This window comes from Sturnira hondurensis, unplaced genomic scaffold (assembly GCF_014824575.4).
Source record: "Sturnira hondurensis isolate 20B ecotype Veracruz unplaced genomic scaffold, ASM1482457v3 Scaffold0008761, whole genome shotgun sequence".
Lineage (NCBI taxonomy): Eukaryota > Metazoa > Chordata > Mammalia > Chiroptera > Phyllostomidae > Sturnira > Sturnira hondurensis.
In genome coordinates, this window is record NW_028081392.1 from 2935585 (window position 1) to 2949426 (window position 13842).

The 13842-nt window shown below is 40.1% G+C and overlaps 1 protein-coding gene across 5 annotated transcripts in view; it reads right to left on the reverse strand.

Annotated features, from left to right (window-relative positions):
* Positions 1-3144: 3144 nt before the first annotated feature.
* The window catches only part of ANXA7 (annexin A7), a 30142-nt gene continuing 19444 nt past the window's right edge, over positions 3145-13842 (reverse strand). For all 5 annotated transcript variants that reach the window (XM_037055903.1, XM_037055901.1, XM_037055902.1 and 2 more), the window contains 8 exons: positions 13185-13287; positions 12879-12973; positions 10115-10228; positions 9700-9870; positions 6726-6896; positions 6571-6646; positions 5378-5490; positions 3145-3576 (listed from right to left, as the gene is read on the reverse strand). In XM_037055903.1, the coding sequence (XP_036911798.1) occupies positions 3454-3576; positions 5378-5490; positions 6571-6646; positions 6726-6896; positions 9700-9870; positions 10115-10228; positions 12879-12973; positions 13185-13287 (966 nt within the window). In that variant the 3' untranslated portion in view covers positions 3145-3453. The remainder of the gene's footprint in view (positions 3577-5377; positions 5491-6570; positions 6647-6725; positions 6897-9699; positions 9871-10114; positions 10229-12878; positions 12974-13184; positions 13288-13842) is intronic.

Genomic DNA, 13842 nt, shown 5'->3' on the forward strand with positions numbered 1-13842 from the left:
AAAACCTAGATCAAAAGTTCAATTTTCATTGAACTTTTTCAATGAAAATTTTAAAAGTGGCCCTAACTGATGTGTCTCAGTGGATTGAGTGCCAGCCCGTGAACTCTAAGGTCACTAGTTCGATTCCCAGTCAGGGCAAATCCCTGGGTTGTATGTCATGTCTCCAGCTGGGGACGTGCAAGAGGCAGCCAACTGATGTTTCCGTTTCCGCCTCCCTTCCCCTTCCTCTGAAAGTAAATATTTTTTTAAAAAGCAATTACACCTATCTCAGCCTATTCTCCTTGAACACGTTACCTTGCCTTTGCCTCATATTACAAATAAGTCTCTAAGTGTAAGGTTGTGTCTTATATCACCCTGTGTGCTTCTGAGTACTTACGAAAAACAAATATGCACTGAGTTATACTTGATATTTATGATTCTTCCCTCAACTTTTAGTACAATCACTCACCAAATTTTTATTAAATATCTGCTTTATGCCAGGTAGCACAGCACAAAGAATAGGGTTCTTATCCTTAGCAGGATTTATAATCCAACATTTACAATTCCCTTGTATCTTAATTTTTTTTAATATATTTTATTGATTATGCCATTAGTTTTCTTATTCCCCCCTTCATTCCCCTCCACCCTGCACACCCCCTCCCCCACCATTCCCCCCTTTAGTTTATGACCACATGTCTCTTTTTTTAGATTCTATATTTCCCTTACTATTCTTGCCCTCCCCCTACCTATTTTTTACCTACTGTCTATGTTACTTATTTTCTGTATCTCCTCCCCCATTCTCCTCCTCCCACTCCCCTGTTGCTAACCCTCCATGTGTTCTTCATTTCTATGGTTCCACTCCTGATCTAGCTGTCCTCTTGGTTTGCTTTTGTTTTAGGTGTGGTTGTCAATAACTGAGTTTGCTGTCCTTTCATTGTTCATATTTTTTATCTTCTTTTTCTTAGGTAAGTCCCTTTAACATTTCATACAATAAGGGCTTGGTGATGATGAACTCCTTGAATTTGACCTTATCTGAGAAGCACTTTATCTGTCCTTCCATTCTAAATGAAAGCTTTGCTGGATAGATCAATCTTGGCTGTAGGTCTTTGGATTTCATGACTTGGAATACTTCTTTTCAGCCCCTTCTTGCCTGTAAGGTCTCTTTTGAGAAATCAGCTGACAGTCTGATGGGAAGTCCTTTGTAGGTGACTGTCCCCTTATCTCTTGCTGCTTCTAGGATTCTCTCCTTCATTTTAATCTTGGGCAATGTAATTATGATGTGCCTTGGTGTGTTCCTTCTTGGGTCCAACTTCTTTGGGACTCTCTGAGCTTCCTGGATTTCCTGGAAGTCTATTTCCTTTGTCAGACTAGGGAAGTTCTCCTTTATTATTTGTTCCAATACATTTTCCACCCATGGCTGTTTCTTTTCCCCTTCTGGTACCCCATATAATTCGGATGTTGGAATGTTTAAAGATGTCCTGGAGGTTCCTAAGCCTCTCCTCATTTTTTTGAATTCTTGTAACTTCATTTTTTTCTGTTTGGTCATTTCTTCCTTTCTTCTGGTCCACCCCCTTGATTTGAGTCCCAGTTTCCTTTCCATCACTATTGGTTTCCTGTGCATTTCCCTTCATTTCACTTAGTTTAGCCTTCATATGTTCTTCTAATTTGTGACTAAAATACCCAGTTCTGTGAGATCCTGATCATCAGTATTTTGAACTATGCATCTGAGAGATTTGCTATTTCTTTTTCACTTAGAGTTATTGGCTCTGGGGCTTTGAGATCTTCTTGAGCCATATTTTGGACTGTTCACACCTCTTACGTATGAGGCGTGGAACCCTAGGGTTGTGATGCTGTGTGTGGAGGCGGGGGTCAAAGGAAAGCAATGGCAGTCCCATCTGCTGCCTCCCACTGCCGCCAGAAGGGCCCACGTGGTCTGTCCCACTGCGCTTGAATGTGCCACCAGGTCAGCCCGCTGACTTGCATCCCCGTTGGGTTCGCTGCTGGGGCCTGTGCAGTCTCACTGCTCACTCCTCTGCTGGTTTATCTGCTAGGAAATGTGTGACCGCAGCTAGCCCGCCACCCAGCACCCTCACTGGGTCCGCTCGACACCACCCCAGCTGCCTGGGATTGGAGATCTTTCTTGCCTGTCCCCGCTCCGCTGCTGGCTCCACCCCTCCTACCGGTCAGGTTGAACAGACTTCCGTATAGTTCAATTTTCTGTTCTTTGGCTGAGTTTTTGTTCACCAAACTTTTGTTGTATTCAAACTTGGTTGTGGGAGAAGGCACAGTGTTTCCACCTATGCCTCCGTCTTGGTGGAAATCCCCTTGTATCCGAATTTTTGTTTAGAACCCCCACTAGATCACAAACCTCCTCCCATTGTGTTTTCCCTATTTATTATAACGCTCAACATACTCAGTAAGTCACTGCTCAGTACTGGGGATAAACCAATGGTTTTGGAAATCACCCTGCTGTACCACTAATGTGTTCCTCACTAACCTTTCCAAAAAGTTTGCATTCAATTCTGCTAAGGAGATGCTTTAAGACTCATTCACTCATTAATGGAGCATCTGCTATGTATCAAGCTTCACTTTCTTGAATTGTAATTAAATTGACTCTAGTTTTAAAGTCTTTCATAATTTTTTAAATCAGGGGCCAATAAAGATATTCGGGGGGCGGGCCCTGGTTGGTGTAGCTCAATCAGTTGAGTGCAGGCCTGCGAACCAAACAACCACAGTTAGATTACCAGTTGGCACATGCCTGGGTTGCAGGCCAGTTCCCAGCAGGGGACGCACAAGATGCAACCATACATTGATAGTTCTCTCCCTCTCTCCTTCCCTTCCCCTCTAAAGATAAATAAAATCTTTTTTAAAAAAAGATATTCAGGGGGGTTTAGTAGACATAAAAGAAAGCTATGTGTTTTATGCATATAATACCTAATCAAAGTTGTTCCAGGCAATACTAAGCATTTTTCTATGTGTAAAGTTTAGTGTTTATGAGAATACCAATTTATATAAAGATGTAAATTATGCTAGGTTAAAAGAGCTTTTTTTTTTAAGTAACAGTTTTGAAGTACCACAAATTATAACTGTCCAATGGACCTAGTAGGACTTTGGCAGGCGAAATTCTTAGCAACCTTTAAAAAAACTCAGTATAATTACACAGAATTAGAGATTGCTGTGATTTTTATTCAATTTGGTATCCTGATTAGAATAACAGCAGTGAGAAAATTATGCTTTACAAATATTGCATTAATACTACATCAGTATGATATGGCTTTACATTGATTGTATATAGAGAAAAAATAACATTGGCATTAAGGCAATAACCACATGTGCAAACCAAGCACTACCCTGACACAGTCTTCAGTAAAAAGCTCTTTGGGTTAGATGACGGCTGATATTGCTGCATGCTGGTCAGTCACGGCTTTGAAGGAGAAGCTCTGAATAGCTTCCTTCATTTAAAAAAAAAACCTCCTACTGGCCCACGATGGCTAGAAGAAGCTTTCGGTAATCTCCGCTCGTGTCGCTTGCAATCATTGTGCCCAGGGTCTTCTGATACGTCTGACAGAAAATCTGTTTTATTTGTACAAGATCAATCTGCATGTAAGAGACGATATTTCTGATGTTAGAAAAAAGCTGACAAAATAAAACTGGTGTTTATTAGAATTATTCTTTGATAGTGAAAAGATCCTAATTATAATCAAAGCAGAGGGGAAAATAACACCAAGTGACTGACACTTTATAGCTAGTATTCATACCAGTGCTAGCATCACCCAGTCAAGGTCCGATTCACTGTTCTGTAAACACACTGGGTAAGAGTGGTGCTAGTCTCATCTATTGTAAGTACTAATCATTTAAAAACCATTTGCTAAGGTAGCTATTGTCAAAACACAGAAAATAACAAATGTTGGCAGGGATGTGGAGAAGTTGGAATCCTTGTGGATTGCTGGTAGGACTGTAAAATGAGGCAGCCACTGTGGAAAACACTATAGTGATCCTTTAAAAACAATAAAATAAAATAGAATGACCATATGACACAGCAATTCCACTTCTGGGTATACACACAGAAGTAAAAGCAGGGACTCAAACATTTGTACTCCCATGTTCAAAGCACCACTGTTAAGAATAGTCAAAAGGTGGAAGCAAACCAAATATTCATTGACTGATGAATGGATAAACAAAAGGTGGGAGATACATACAATAGAATATTCTCCACTACTAAAAAGGAAGGAAATTCAAGCCCTGGCTGGTGTAGCTCAGTGAATTGAGCACGGGCCTGCGAACCAGACGATCGCGGTTCGATTCCCAGTCAGGGCACATGCCTGGGTTGCAGGCCAGTTCCCAGCAGGGGACCCACAAGAGGCAACCATACATTGATGTTTCTCTTCCTCTCTCCTTCCTTCCCCCACTCAAGATAAGTAAATAAAATCTTTTTTAAAAAAGGAAGAAAATTCTGACACAAGATACAACATGGATGAACCTTGAAGACATTATCTGAAGTGAAAAAACCAGTCACAACAAGGCAAATAGTGTATGATTCCACTTATGTGAGGAACCTAGAGTATTCAAATACACAGAGACAGGAAACAGAACAGTAGCTGCCAAAAAATGGGGAGAGAATGGTGAATTCTCGTTTACGAGTACAGACTCACAGGTGAAAAGTGCTGATGGTGATGGTTCCACAACAATGTGAATGTACTTATGCTACTGAACCACATTCAACAACAGCCAAAATGTAAGCTTGATGTTATGTAGATTTTATTGCAATTTTAAAAAAAGATCCTGCATAGAATATTTAGGTCTAAGAACAACTACCCCCAAATTTTTCACCTTATTCTGGCTGTCTTTTTAAAAACAATTTACCTTCTTTAGTATAATCTAGTTGTATATGTTATCTTTCAATTAAAAAATCCAATAAATATTTAAAAACCAAAGAAAGAAAAACATTTGAAGCCATATTTAGGTAGACAAAGATAATTTTTTTCAAAAAGTGGTTCTATGATTAACAAGGTACGCTAAATTTCAGGAAATTTTATACCTAATAGGATTAACCTATGTAGGTCTTTCATGCAATTTTTTACATAAGCAAAATAAACCCCCCCAAAACATCTCAAACTTGCCATAAACTAGTATTCTCCTTCTCAGACCTTCTCAGGTAGGAAAAACCTCCTGGCACAGATGCTTCGCTGAGGTACCTATGGTACAGTGGTCTGCCTCCCTAACGCAAGCCACTCTCATGGCTGAGGACAGTGCACGCTGTGCTTCCCACCAACTACCAGCAGTGACAAAGACAGCTTTTTCTTAACGTCATTCCTCAGGGACTGACAACCAACTGAAGAACTTTTAAGAAATCAACATTCAAAATTCATTAAGATCAGACTAAAAAAGAAAGTCTCACCTCACTTCGAGTGACCACGATCCTGATCAGGGTGGAGTCATCTGTGCCGGCACCTTTCATAGAATAGTACAGCCTCTCAGCAAAGAAGGCCGGGCGGTTCAGGGCGCACTGCACTGCAAGTCAGAGATGCTTCAGATACGGGAGTCATGGTTTGACAATGGAGTCTATGCTCCAAGCTTCACCGATCGCTTCTAACCTGCCTCTAATCATTTTCTGTGTAATCATCTCAGAAATCTGAGGCTGATTGAAAGTGGCTCCCCCCGATTTTTCTCAGCATCCATCTTTCTTTCTAGATGCGCCCAAAAGGCTGCTTTCCATTCCAGCAGACTCCCTCTGATCCCTCAAAACCCAATTCCTCTCCACAGATGCAATAGCTTAGATTATTTACACTTTCCCCCTTACGGTAACAAGATGTGCAGCAACTGCGCCCTAGTAGTATCTTTCTTAAAAGCAATAATAAATTCTGAATTCTAAGAGCCAAACATATTATTTGCCCAGAGAAGGATATGAGATATACTCCAATATAAAAAAGAAGACACAGATTTGAGTAAAGATTTAAGAATAATAAGAAATGTGACACATTTTCTCTTAGAAAAATTAACTTAGCAGTCTTTTCCTTCAGATAGCAGAGCTATGCTAACTATTCATTATTAATTTAGTTACAATTTGATTACTAAGTACCAATAATATTTGTAAGACATTCAATTGCTAATACCAATATGTCACTGATACTCTCTTTAGTCCCATAGTCTCTAAGAGAATAAAATTTCTATTTCATTATATACCTGAATATCAGGACACCAGAAGTTGGGGTTTTAATTTTAGAAAAGGGTCTCCTTGGGCTGAGCACTTGCAGTGTTTGGGGGTGGCTCAAAATGATGCTTTGTACGGTGGCGCTCAGAGCTGCTTAGAGCTTTCCCATGAACCTCAACGCAAATGCTACAACCTACCACATATTCCTGCATAGTTCTCAAGAATAACATGTAGCATAAAGATCAAATAACTCTGAAACAACCCTAATTGATCGTGCCAGCAGCCACTCACAGGGAACTGCATGTGAAAACAGAAGCGGCTCAGCCTCTGCTTCAGCAGATTCAGGGAAGCTACACCAGTTACCATGACTTAACAGGAACAGCTATTCAAAGCCTCCCTCATTTATAGACAAAACAAAGCAAAACACAAAAGTATCTTACGGATGGCCTTCAAACCACTCTCAACGTTTCCGGAAAACTCACGGCCAACACTGCTGAACAAATCTCGGTTAGCCATCTGCAAACAAAATGTATAGGAGTTAAAATCTTGCCACATCTTAAAGCATAAGCCAGATCTTCACAATAAAAATTCATACCCTGGAATAAGCATCCATGGTAGCTCTCAGCTGAGGAAAGCTTCTTGTGGCAAGAATCATGTTAAAGCAAGATTCATCTGTCCCCAGTTTCCCCTCGCCAGCCTGATAGAGACGCTGAGCATCTTCCTGAGCCAACTGGTGGTTAACATTCTGGTTCTCATCACGGTTTCCCTGCAAAAGAAGGCAGGAAGTGAAAGGAAGTGGTATAAGTTCTATTAAAAATATTCTTTCCCATCTATTCACTTACAGATTTAAAGGGAAATTTATTAAAGATTAATATATAAAGTTTATCATGCATAGCTGTCATTTCCAAAGAAACTACACTAGTGTAGGTAGTACTTCATTGCACTGCAACCTTGTGTTTTATAATATATGATCATGGTTTAATGATGTTATGTTAAAATGAGAAGTTTCAGGGCTTTGAAAGTTAAATTGAACCAGAAAAGGTTTCCCTAAAGACTTACATACATACATATATGATTTGTACACACACACCCCACACATAAACAGAAAGAAAACTGTACCTACTACCACTTAAAGGAAGAAATTAGCATCCTCCTTAGGTGGGATTTAAGATCAAAATGCATTATATTTAATTCTACTTTGTATTCATGAGTACAACTGAAAGGTACGGAGCACTTGCTTTGGGCCAGGCTGTAGTAGAGTTCTCCAGAGAAAGAACCAACAGGCTGTCTCTGTGGAAGGCACAGGCCTCTGACCTCAAGTCAAGGGAGGGAACATGTAACATGGAGGCTTCATGAACTTTCTTTCCTTCATCCAAGTGTAATCCTATTTCGATAAGTATTTACTGCCCTGGCTGGTGTGGCTCAGTGGACTGAGCGCTGGCCTGCAAATCAAAGTGCTGCCCGTTTGATTCCCGTCAGCGCACATGCCTAGGTTGTAGGCTGGGTCCCTGGTGGGGGAAGTACGAAAGGCAATCACACATTGATGTTTCTCTCCCTGTCTTTCTCCCTTCCTTCCCTCTCTCTAAAAATAGGCAAAATAAACAAAACGTTAAAAAAAACATTAAGCATTTATTATGAATGTATAACCAAAAATGATGCACGAGCTTTTCAGAAGGTATGAGTAACTCAAGTTCTGCTAGATTGCTGATTTGTACACCAAACTGTCCCCTGGAACAGGAGGAAAGGAAAGAGAGGGAGAGAGGAAGCTGAGCCTGAACAAGAGTGAAGCTTAGGTGGGCAGTTGGTTTCTCTCAAAAACAGAAACGCAAATGCAAACCCAAACAAAGGAAAGGCTGTCCTCAAGATCCTCTGTCTTTCTGAGGAGCAAAATGGAGGGGTGTTCCTTGAAGGTGAGAAACTGTCTTCTGAAGAACGCTGGGTACAAGGAATGTGTAGAAGTGTATTCTAGGTGGATGACTAAATATAACACAGGAAAAGGGGTTTAAAAAAATTTGCCACATTATTGCCTTTAAATTCAAACACATACACAGACCCATTTTCCTAGGAAGCCATTCCCTTGTGAATCCCTGGAAAAGATCCCTTTACATTGTAAAATAGGTGGGCCTTAAACCATGAATAGAGATACTCAGCACCTCATATTAAGTCTTAATCATTTTTTAGAGTTAAATCTATTCCTGTTTGTTTTCTCCCTTTTTTAAATTTTGTTAGTAAAGAAAGGGGAAAGGAGAGAGAAAGAGAGGGACGGAAACATTAATGTGAGAGAAACATCGATCAGTTGCCTCTTGCAGGCGCCCTCACTGGGACTAGACCTGCTACCCAAGCACATGCCCTGAGCAGGCGTGGAGCTAGTGCCTTTCCGCTTTGAGGGACTACGCCCAACCCAGCCACACAGGGGAAGGACTCTTCTCCTTTTTAAATGCAAATCCACTCCCCTGCTCTGTGGAAAATTCAAATTCCTCCCACCCATTCCCGCTCTTTCCTCATTTCCACACCCACCCCTGCAGCTCAATGCCTTTTCTGTAGCAACCTCCCTGGCTCTGAAGAGCCTCTCCTCTACTTTTAGACCCATCAAGACTGCAGAACCCAGGGCACTGGCAGGATAGCCAGTCACGCCTGACACGGAATCAGTGTGCTAGTCTTTTGCATTATCTCTTTCAAATAAACCCTCAACACAAATATGTCTGTAAAAAAGGCAAAAGATTTGTTCACTCCTTTTGTCTTTTTTACAGACACGAGAATCAACCAACAAATGCATAAATAAAATGCAACCGCAAAAAGTTGATGTGAGAAAAAAAAGAAAATTCTCCAAATAGGGTATTTGGAATATTACAAACACACTTAGAATACTCTTGGTTTAGAAACCAAGAATATTCTTGGTTTCTAAAAAACCTTTAACGTTTTTTAAAAAAAGAATTTTCTTCTTTTTTTTTCTCACATCAACTTTTTGCGGTTGCATTTTATTTATGCATTCGTTGGTTGATTCTTTTATGTGCCCTGACAGGGGAGCGAACCTGCAACCTTGGTGTGCTGGGCCAATGCTCCAGCCACCTGAGCAACCCGGGCAGGGCTGGAGAATTTTCTCACTTCTCCAGCACATCTTGGGAATCAGAATAAGGAGGTGCCAACCAGTATTTCTGTGACCCCTGAAACGCTTTTCTGCGTTTCTGGCCCTCCTCACACCTGGCTCACCCAGACAGCACTTCCATGGCAGTCCTGCACCCTCAGCTGACGGGGCAGCTCAACTGGCAGTACAATGCTAAGCTCGCTGTACACACTCATTCTTGTCCTAAGACACGGCATCAAGTAGACTTCTGATTCTATATAACCTTAAAGAGGCTAATTTCTGGTTCCTTGAAATGCCGAATCTACAAAAATAAATCTCAATAATGATTACGAAACAAATTTGTACACTGGGTTCTGTGTTGCCCCTCCTAAATGTGGCAAGATTCCAAGGGGGCTGAATCATAAAAGGAACAGAGAATGCTCACTGGCAATAGGCAGTAAAGATGTTCCCTCCACCCTCACACAGGCGTTCATGCTATACTCACCTGGCACATGGATACAAGTAAACGTTCAAAATGCCCTGATGTGTCCGACCGAATGTCCTTCTCAAGGTCTCGTCCAAATTCTGACTGATAACATCTGACAATTTCTTGGATTTCCTGATTAGTTCTTGTGCATAAAATTTCAATCAATACACGTTCCTGAGTTCCCACTCCCTATGTGAAATAAAGAAAGGGAGACTTACACAAAAGAAAAAATAAAATCTCTGAAAGTTATTAAATCTTACCGTTCCATCAAATATTTCTTTGGCCTCCAGTCCAGAAAAGCGCTATATATTCAGAGATGATATAAAATAATGTATTGGTTTACCTGTCACTAAAAATTCAGAACTGCCATAATTTGTGGGGTTTTTTTGAAATAGGATGAAATATTCAAAGAAAATGACATACAGTACTGTACCTGCATTGCATTCCGTAAACTCCAGGCATCATAATATGTGCTTGGCATGAACAGGGCAAGGACCAGTTCTTCCACGTTGCCACTTAACTCTGATTTGAGGTCTTTAATTAAATCCTGTTGAATTACAAGTACAAACTAAGTATATGTGCTCTCCAAATTTTGTTGCTTAAATTTTTAAAGGAAAGCATAGAAAATGAAATTGAATTGCTTTATGAAAACCTAAATTTAAAATCTGAATATTATATACTAAGAAATAAGTAAATATGTGCACTTTCAATTTGCTATATTCAAGCAGATGTATTGCATTCATTCTATCAATGAACACTTAAATAAATTCTTATGGTTGCCCCACCACTACATCAGGTACAAAGACAAGTAATGCAGGAAACAAAGGTGTATTTGACCAGGGAACAAGGTCTCAAATGCCCCTGTGCATGTGTTGTTAAGTTCTAAAGGAGATTATGATGAGTTACGGCTGAGTATCATTAGGACAGAGGCAAGAATAAGCAAAGCTTGTTCAATGGAATGATAAGACAACTAGTTCTGCTAGAGAAGAATGTTTTCACAGATCAGTAAATCAAAGTTGTAACTATCTGCTCGGGTTATCACCTTGAACACCAGGCTAAAGAGAATGTGAATTAGAGTCTGCATGCTGGAGGAGCCACTGGGAACTTTTACATAAGAAAAAGGCATTGATGTGTCAACACCAGGCAGTGTGGACTATGATGACAGAGAGGCTATGAGAACATTTAAGACACTGGAATACTTAGGTAGGAAGTAACAAAGGCTTGGACTTCAGTGCTGGCAATGGAAGAGGGCGGAAAAGGGGAAGAGATTAAGAAGTACAAATTAAGAACTTACAAAATAGTCCAAGGGATGTAAAGTACAGCATAGGGAATAAGAGAGCCAATAATACTGTAAAAACTATGTAGGGTGTCAGATGGGTACTGGACTGACCAAGGTGATCACTTCGTAAGTTACAGAAATGTCTTATCACCACATGTGCACCTGAAACTAACATAATATTGTATGTCAACTGTAATTGAAAAATTAAAAAATTATTTAAAGAAATTAAACAGAAGGTAAAAGACACATTTTTAAAGAGCCTCTTTACAGATTAGTTCAGTAAGACACAGTCAGTAACCAGTTGCTGGAACAGAGCAGTGTCTAGCACATGGGAGGCACTAATAAATATTCACTGATTGATAAAGGATAGGAATCACAGAAGACCATGCAGCCTAGAAGAGCAGTATTTTTATTAATTAATAAGAATTTAAGAGAAGAGTTGTCTGGGAAATAAGGAAAATAGGCTGTGAATTTAGTTTTAATTCTAAAGTGATATATGAGAAAACTGAGAATGGTGTATGTAGCACAGACTACTTAGGAACTAAAGAAATTCATAATATGAGAGAATTTATGAGAGAAGTGAGTCTGACATGAAGCCCTAAGGAAATACAGAATTTGTGTTGTTTAATCAACCTTAAGGCTAAAGATGTGGATCTAGGCTGGGCAGAAAGGAAAAGGGAGAGTAGAATAGGCAAAGTGGGACCAACAGATGTACTGCCACTGCCATTCTGAGGAAGGTAAAGTTGATCCAGAGGATGTTAAGATATGTTTAGGATTCCAAGGTAAACAGCAAATGCATGATACCCAGAGTTTTCCCTCTACAGCTGAGAAGCAATGATGCTTTTTAGCCATAGAATCTTGTTAGCTTTAGTCACAGGTAATCCATTCAACAAATATTAAGTGGATACTTGTTACTTTCCTGTACTTGGTGCTATAAATACTGTACAAAAATAAGTATGAATGACATGGTTTGCCTGAGGGGAGCTCAGAGTTTTAGGGAGGGGACTGTGAGATTAGATATTGTAGAGGTTTTATGGAGTGCTAGGGAACCACAGTGGAAGAAGCAGCTATATTCTGTACAAAGCAATGAGAGAAACTTCCAGTCACCAATTTAAACAAAACCCTGGAGAAGTTGTCTGCTGTGCAGAAAAGAGAAAAAGGTGTTCTAGGCCAAGAGAACAACACATACTAAGCACAGGCATATAAAAGATCATAGTGTGGCCTGGCTGGTGTGGCTCACTGGACTAAGTGCCGGCCTGTAAAGCAAGGGATCTCTGATTCCCAGTAGGGGCACATGCCTGGGTTGCAGGCCAGATCCGCAGCTGGGGCCATGCATGAGGCAACCACACATGGATGTTTCTCCCACTCTCCTCCCTCCCTTCCCCTATCTCTAAAAATAACAAACTACAGAAATCATCCCTGAAAGTACAGTCTTCTCTCTCTAAAAAATAAATAAATAAAATTTTAATTAAAAAAAAAAAGATCCTCTGCAGAGGATCTTTTGGCATGTGCAGAGAATGGCAAGAAGATCCATTCAATCGTAAATACAGGGTATGTTCCGAGGGAACGAGGAGTGGAAGATGACGCCAAGGCCCAAGAACAGGCAGGGCTATACAAGGAGCCCCTGAATCTCATGGTAAGGAAAAGACCGAGAACGAAGCTACTGATCATGACTGTGGTCAGAACCTACTTTCTACAGCATGTCTACCACACAGACACAGTATAAGGTACGACTGCAAGATCAAAGACTACTCTAGAATTACAAAGGCTTTTAAGAGAACACACCACTCCTGGGTTCTCTGGAATGTAGCTGTATCTCTTTGGTTCCATCAGTACTCATAAAACAGTAGTATCCAACCTGACATGAATGCAGGCTCCACAGGTCACTGTTCATGCTTACTCAAGAAAAAAAAAATACCTTTCCATACATGGTCTTAAAAGCTGCTTTAATTTTTTGCCTTTGATCATTGGAACGGTTGGCCACAACATCCACAATCGCCTGTTCGTCTGTCCCTGAAAGAACCACACACATTTACGTCAGGATAAAGCCTGTGGTGGGAGCTCCCCAAGGACATCTGTTAGATGCTCACAAGGTACCTGGTGCCATATTCAACTGAGGTACATGCACACAGGCTGACACATAAACTTGGTTTATCATATAAAGCTTGTTTTTATTTAATCACTTAAACTTATTATAAATAAGACAAAATTCTACTTTCCTTACCAAAACCCTTCATGGCTTTACGAAGAATTTCTGCATCTCTCATTGCATCAAAGTTGGCAGCTGGTCGAATTGTTCCTTGAGTTCCCTGAGTCATTGCAGCAGGCTGAGAACAAGAGGTATAACATCCAAGTCAGTTATTGTGGCAATTATTTTACAATAGATACATACACAAAACCATTATGTCATACACCTAAAATTAATACATTATGTGTCAACTGTGCATCAATAAAATTGGAAAAAAGAGTATGACAAAATGTTCACCTTCTTTTAAAAAAACAAAAACAAATTAAATATAAAAATTCAAGAAGCATTTGAAATCTTGCTCCCTGGCAAATGTCCTCAAGTTTGGCTCAAATAAACTCATAAAAATCCAAAAAATAAAAATAAAAATCCAAGTTGGGATTCTTTGCTGACAAGATGACAACTCAAGACTTCCCCAGTCAAAACTCTTAGGTAAAGAGGCCAGTGTTTGGGTTTTAGGACACGGACATGGGCATCTTATTGTCAGGGTTCATTCTGGAACAGGAAGGAAAGACCTATTTCTATCCTGCCAACAGACAGTCAAACACCAAACTTTCAGGAGACTAGTTAAGCTTGTTAAATTAGTCATATTCTTCCTATGCCTTGAATCCCAGCTGGTATTCCTTGGACTTCCTAG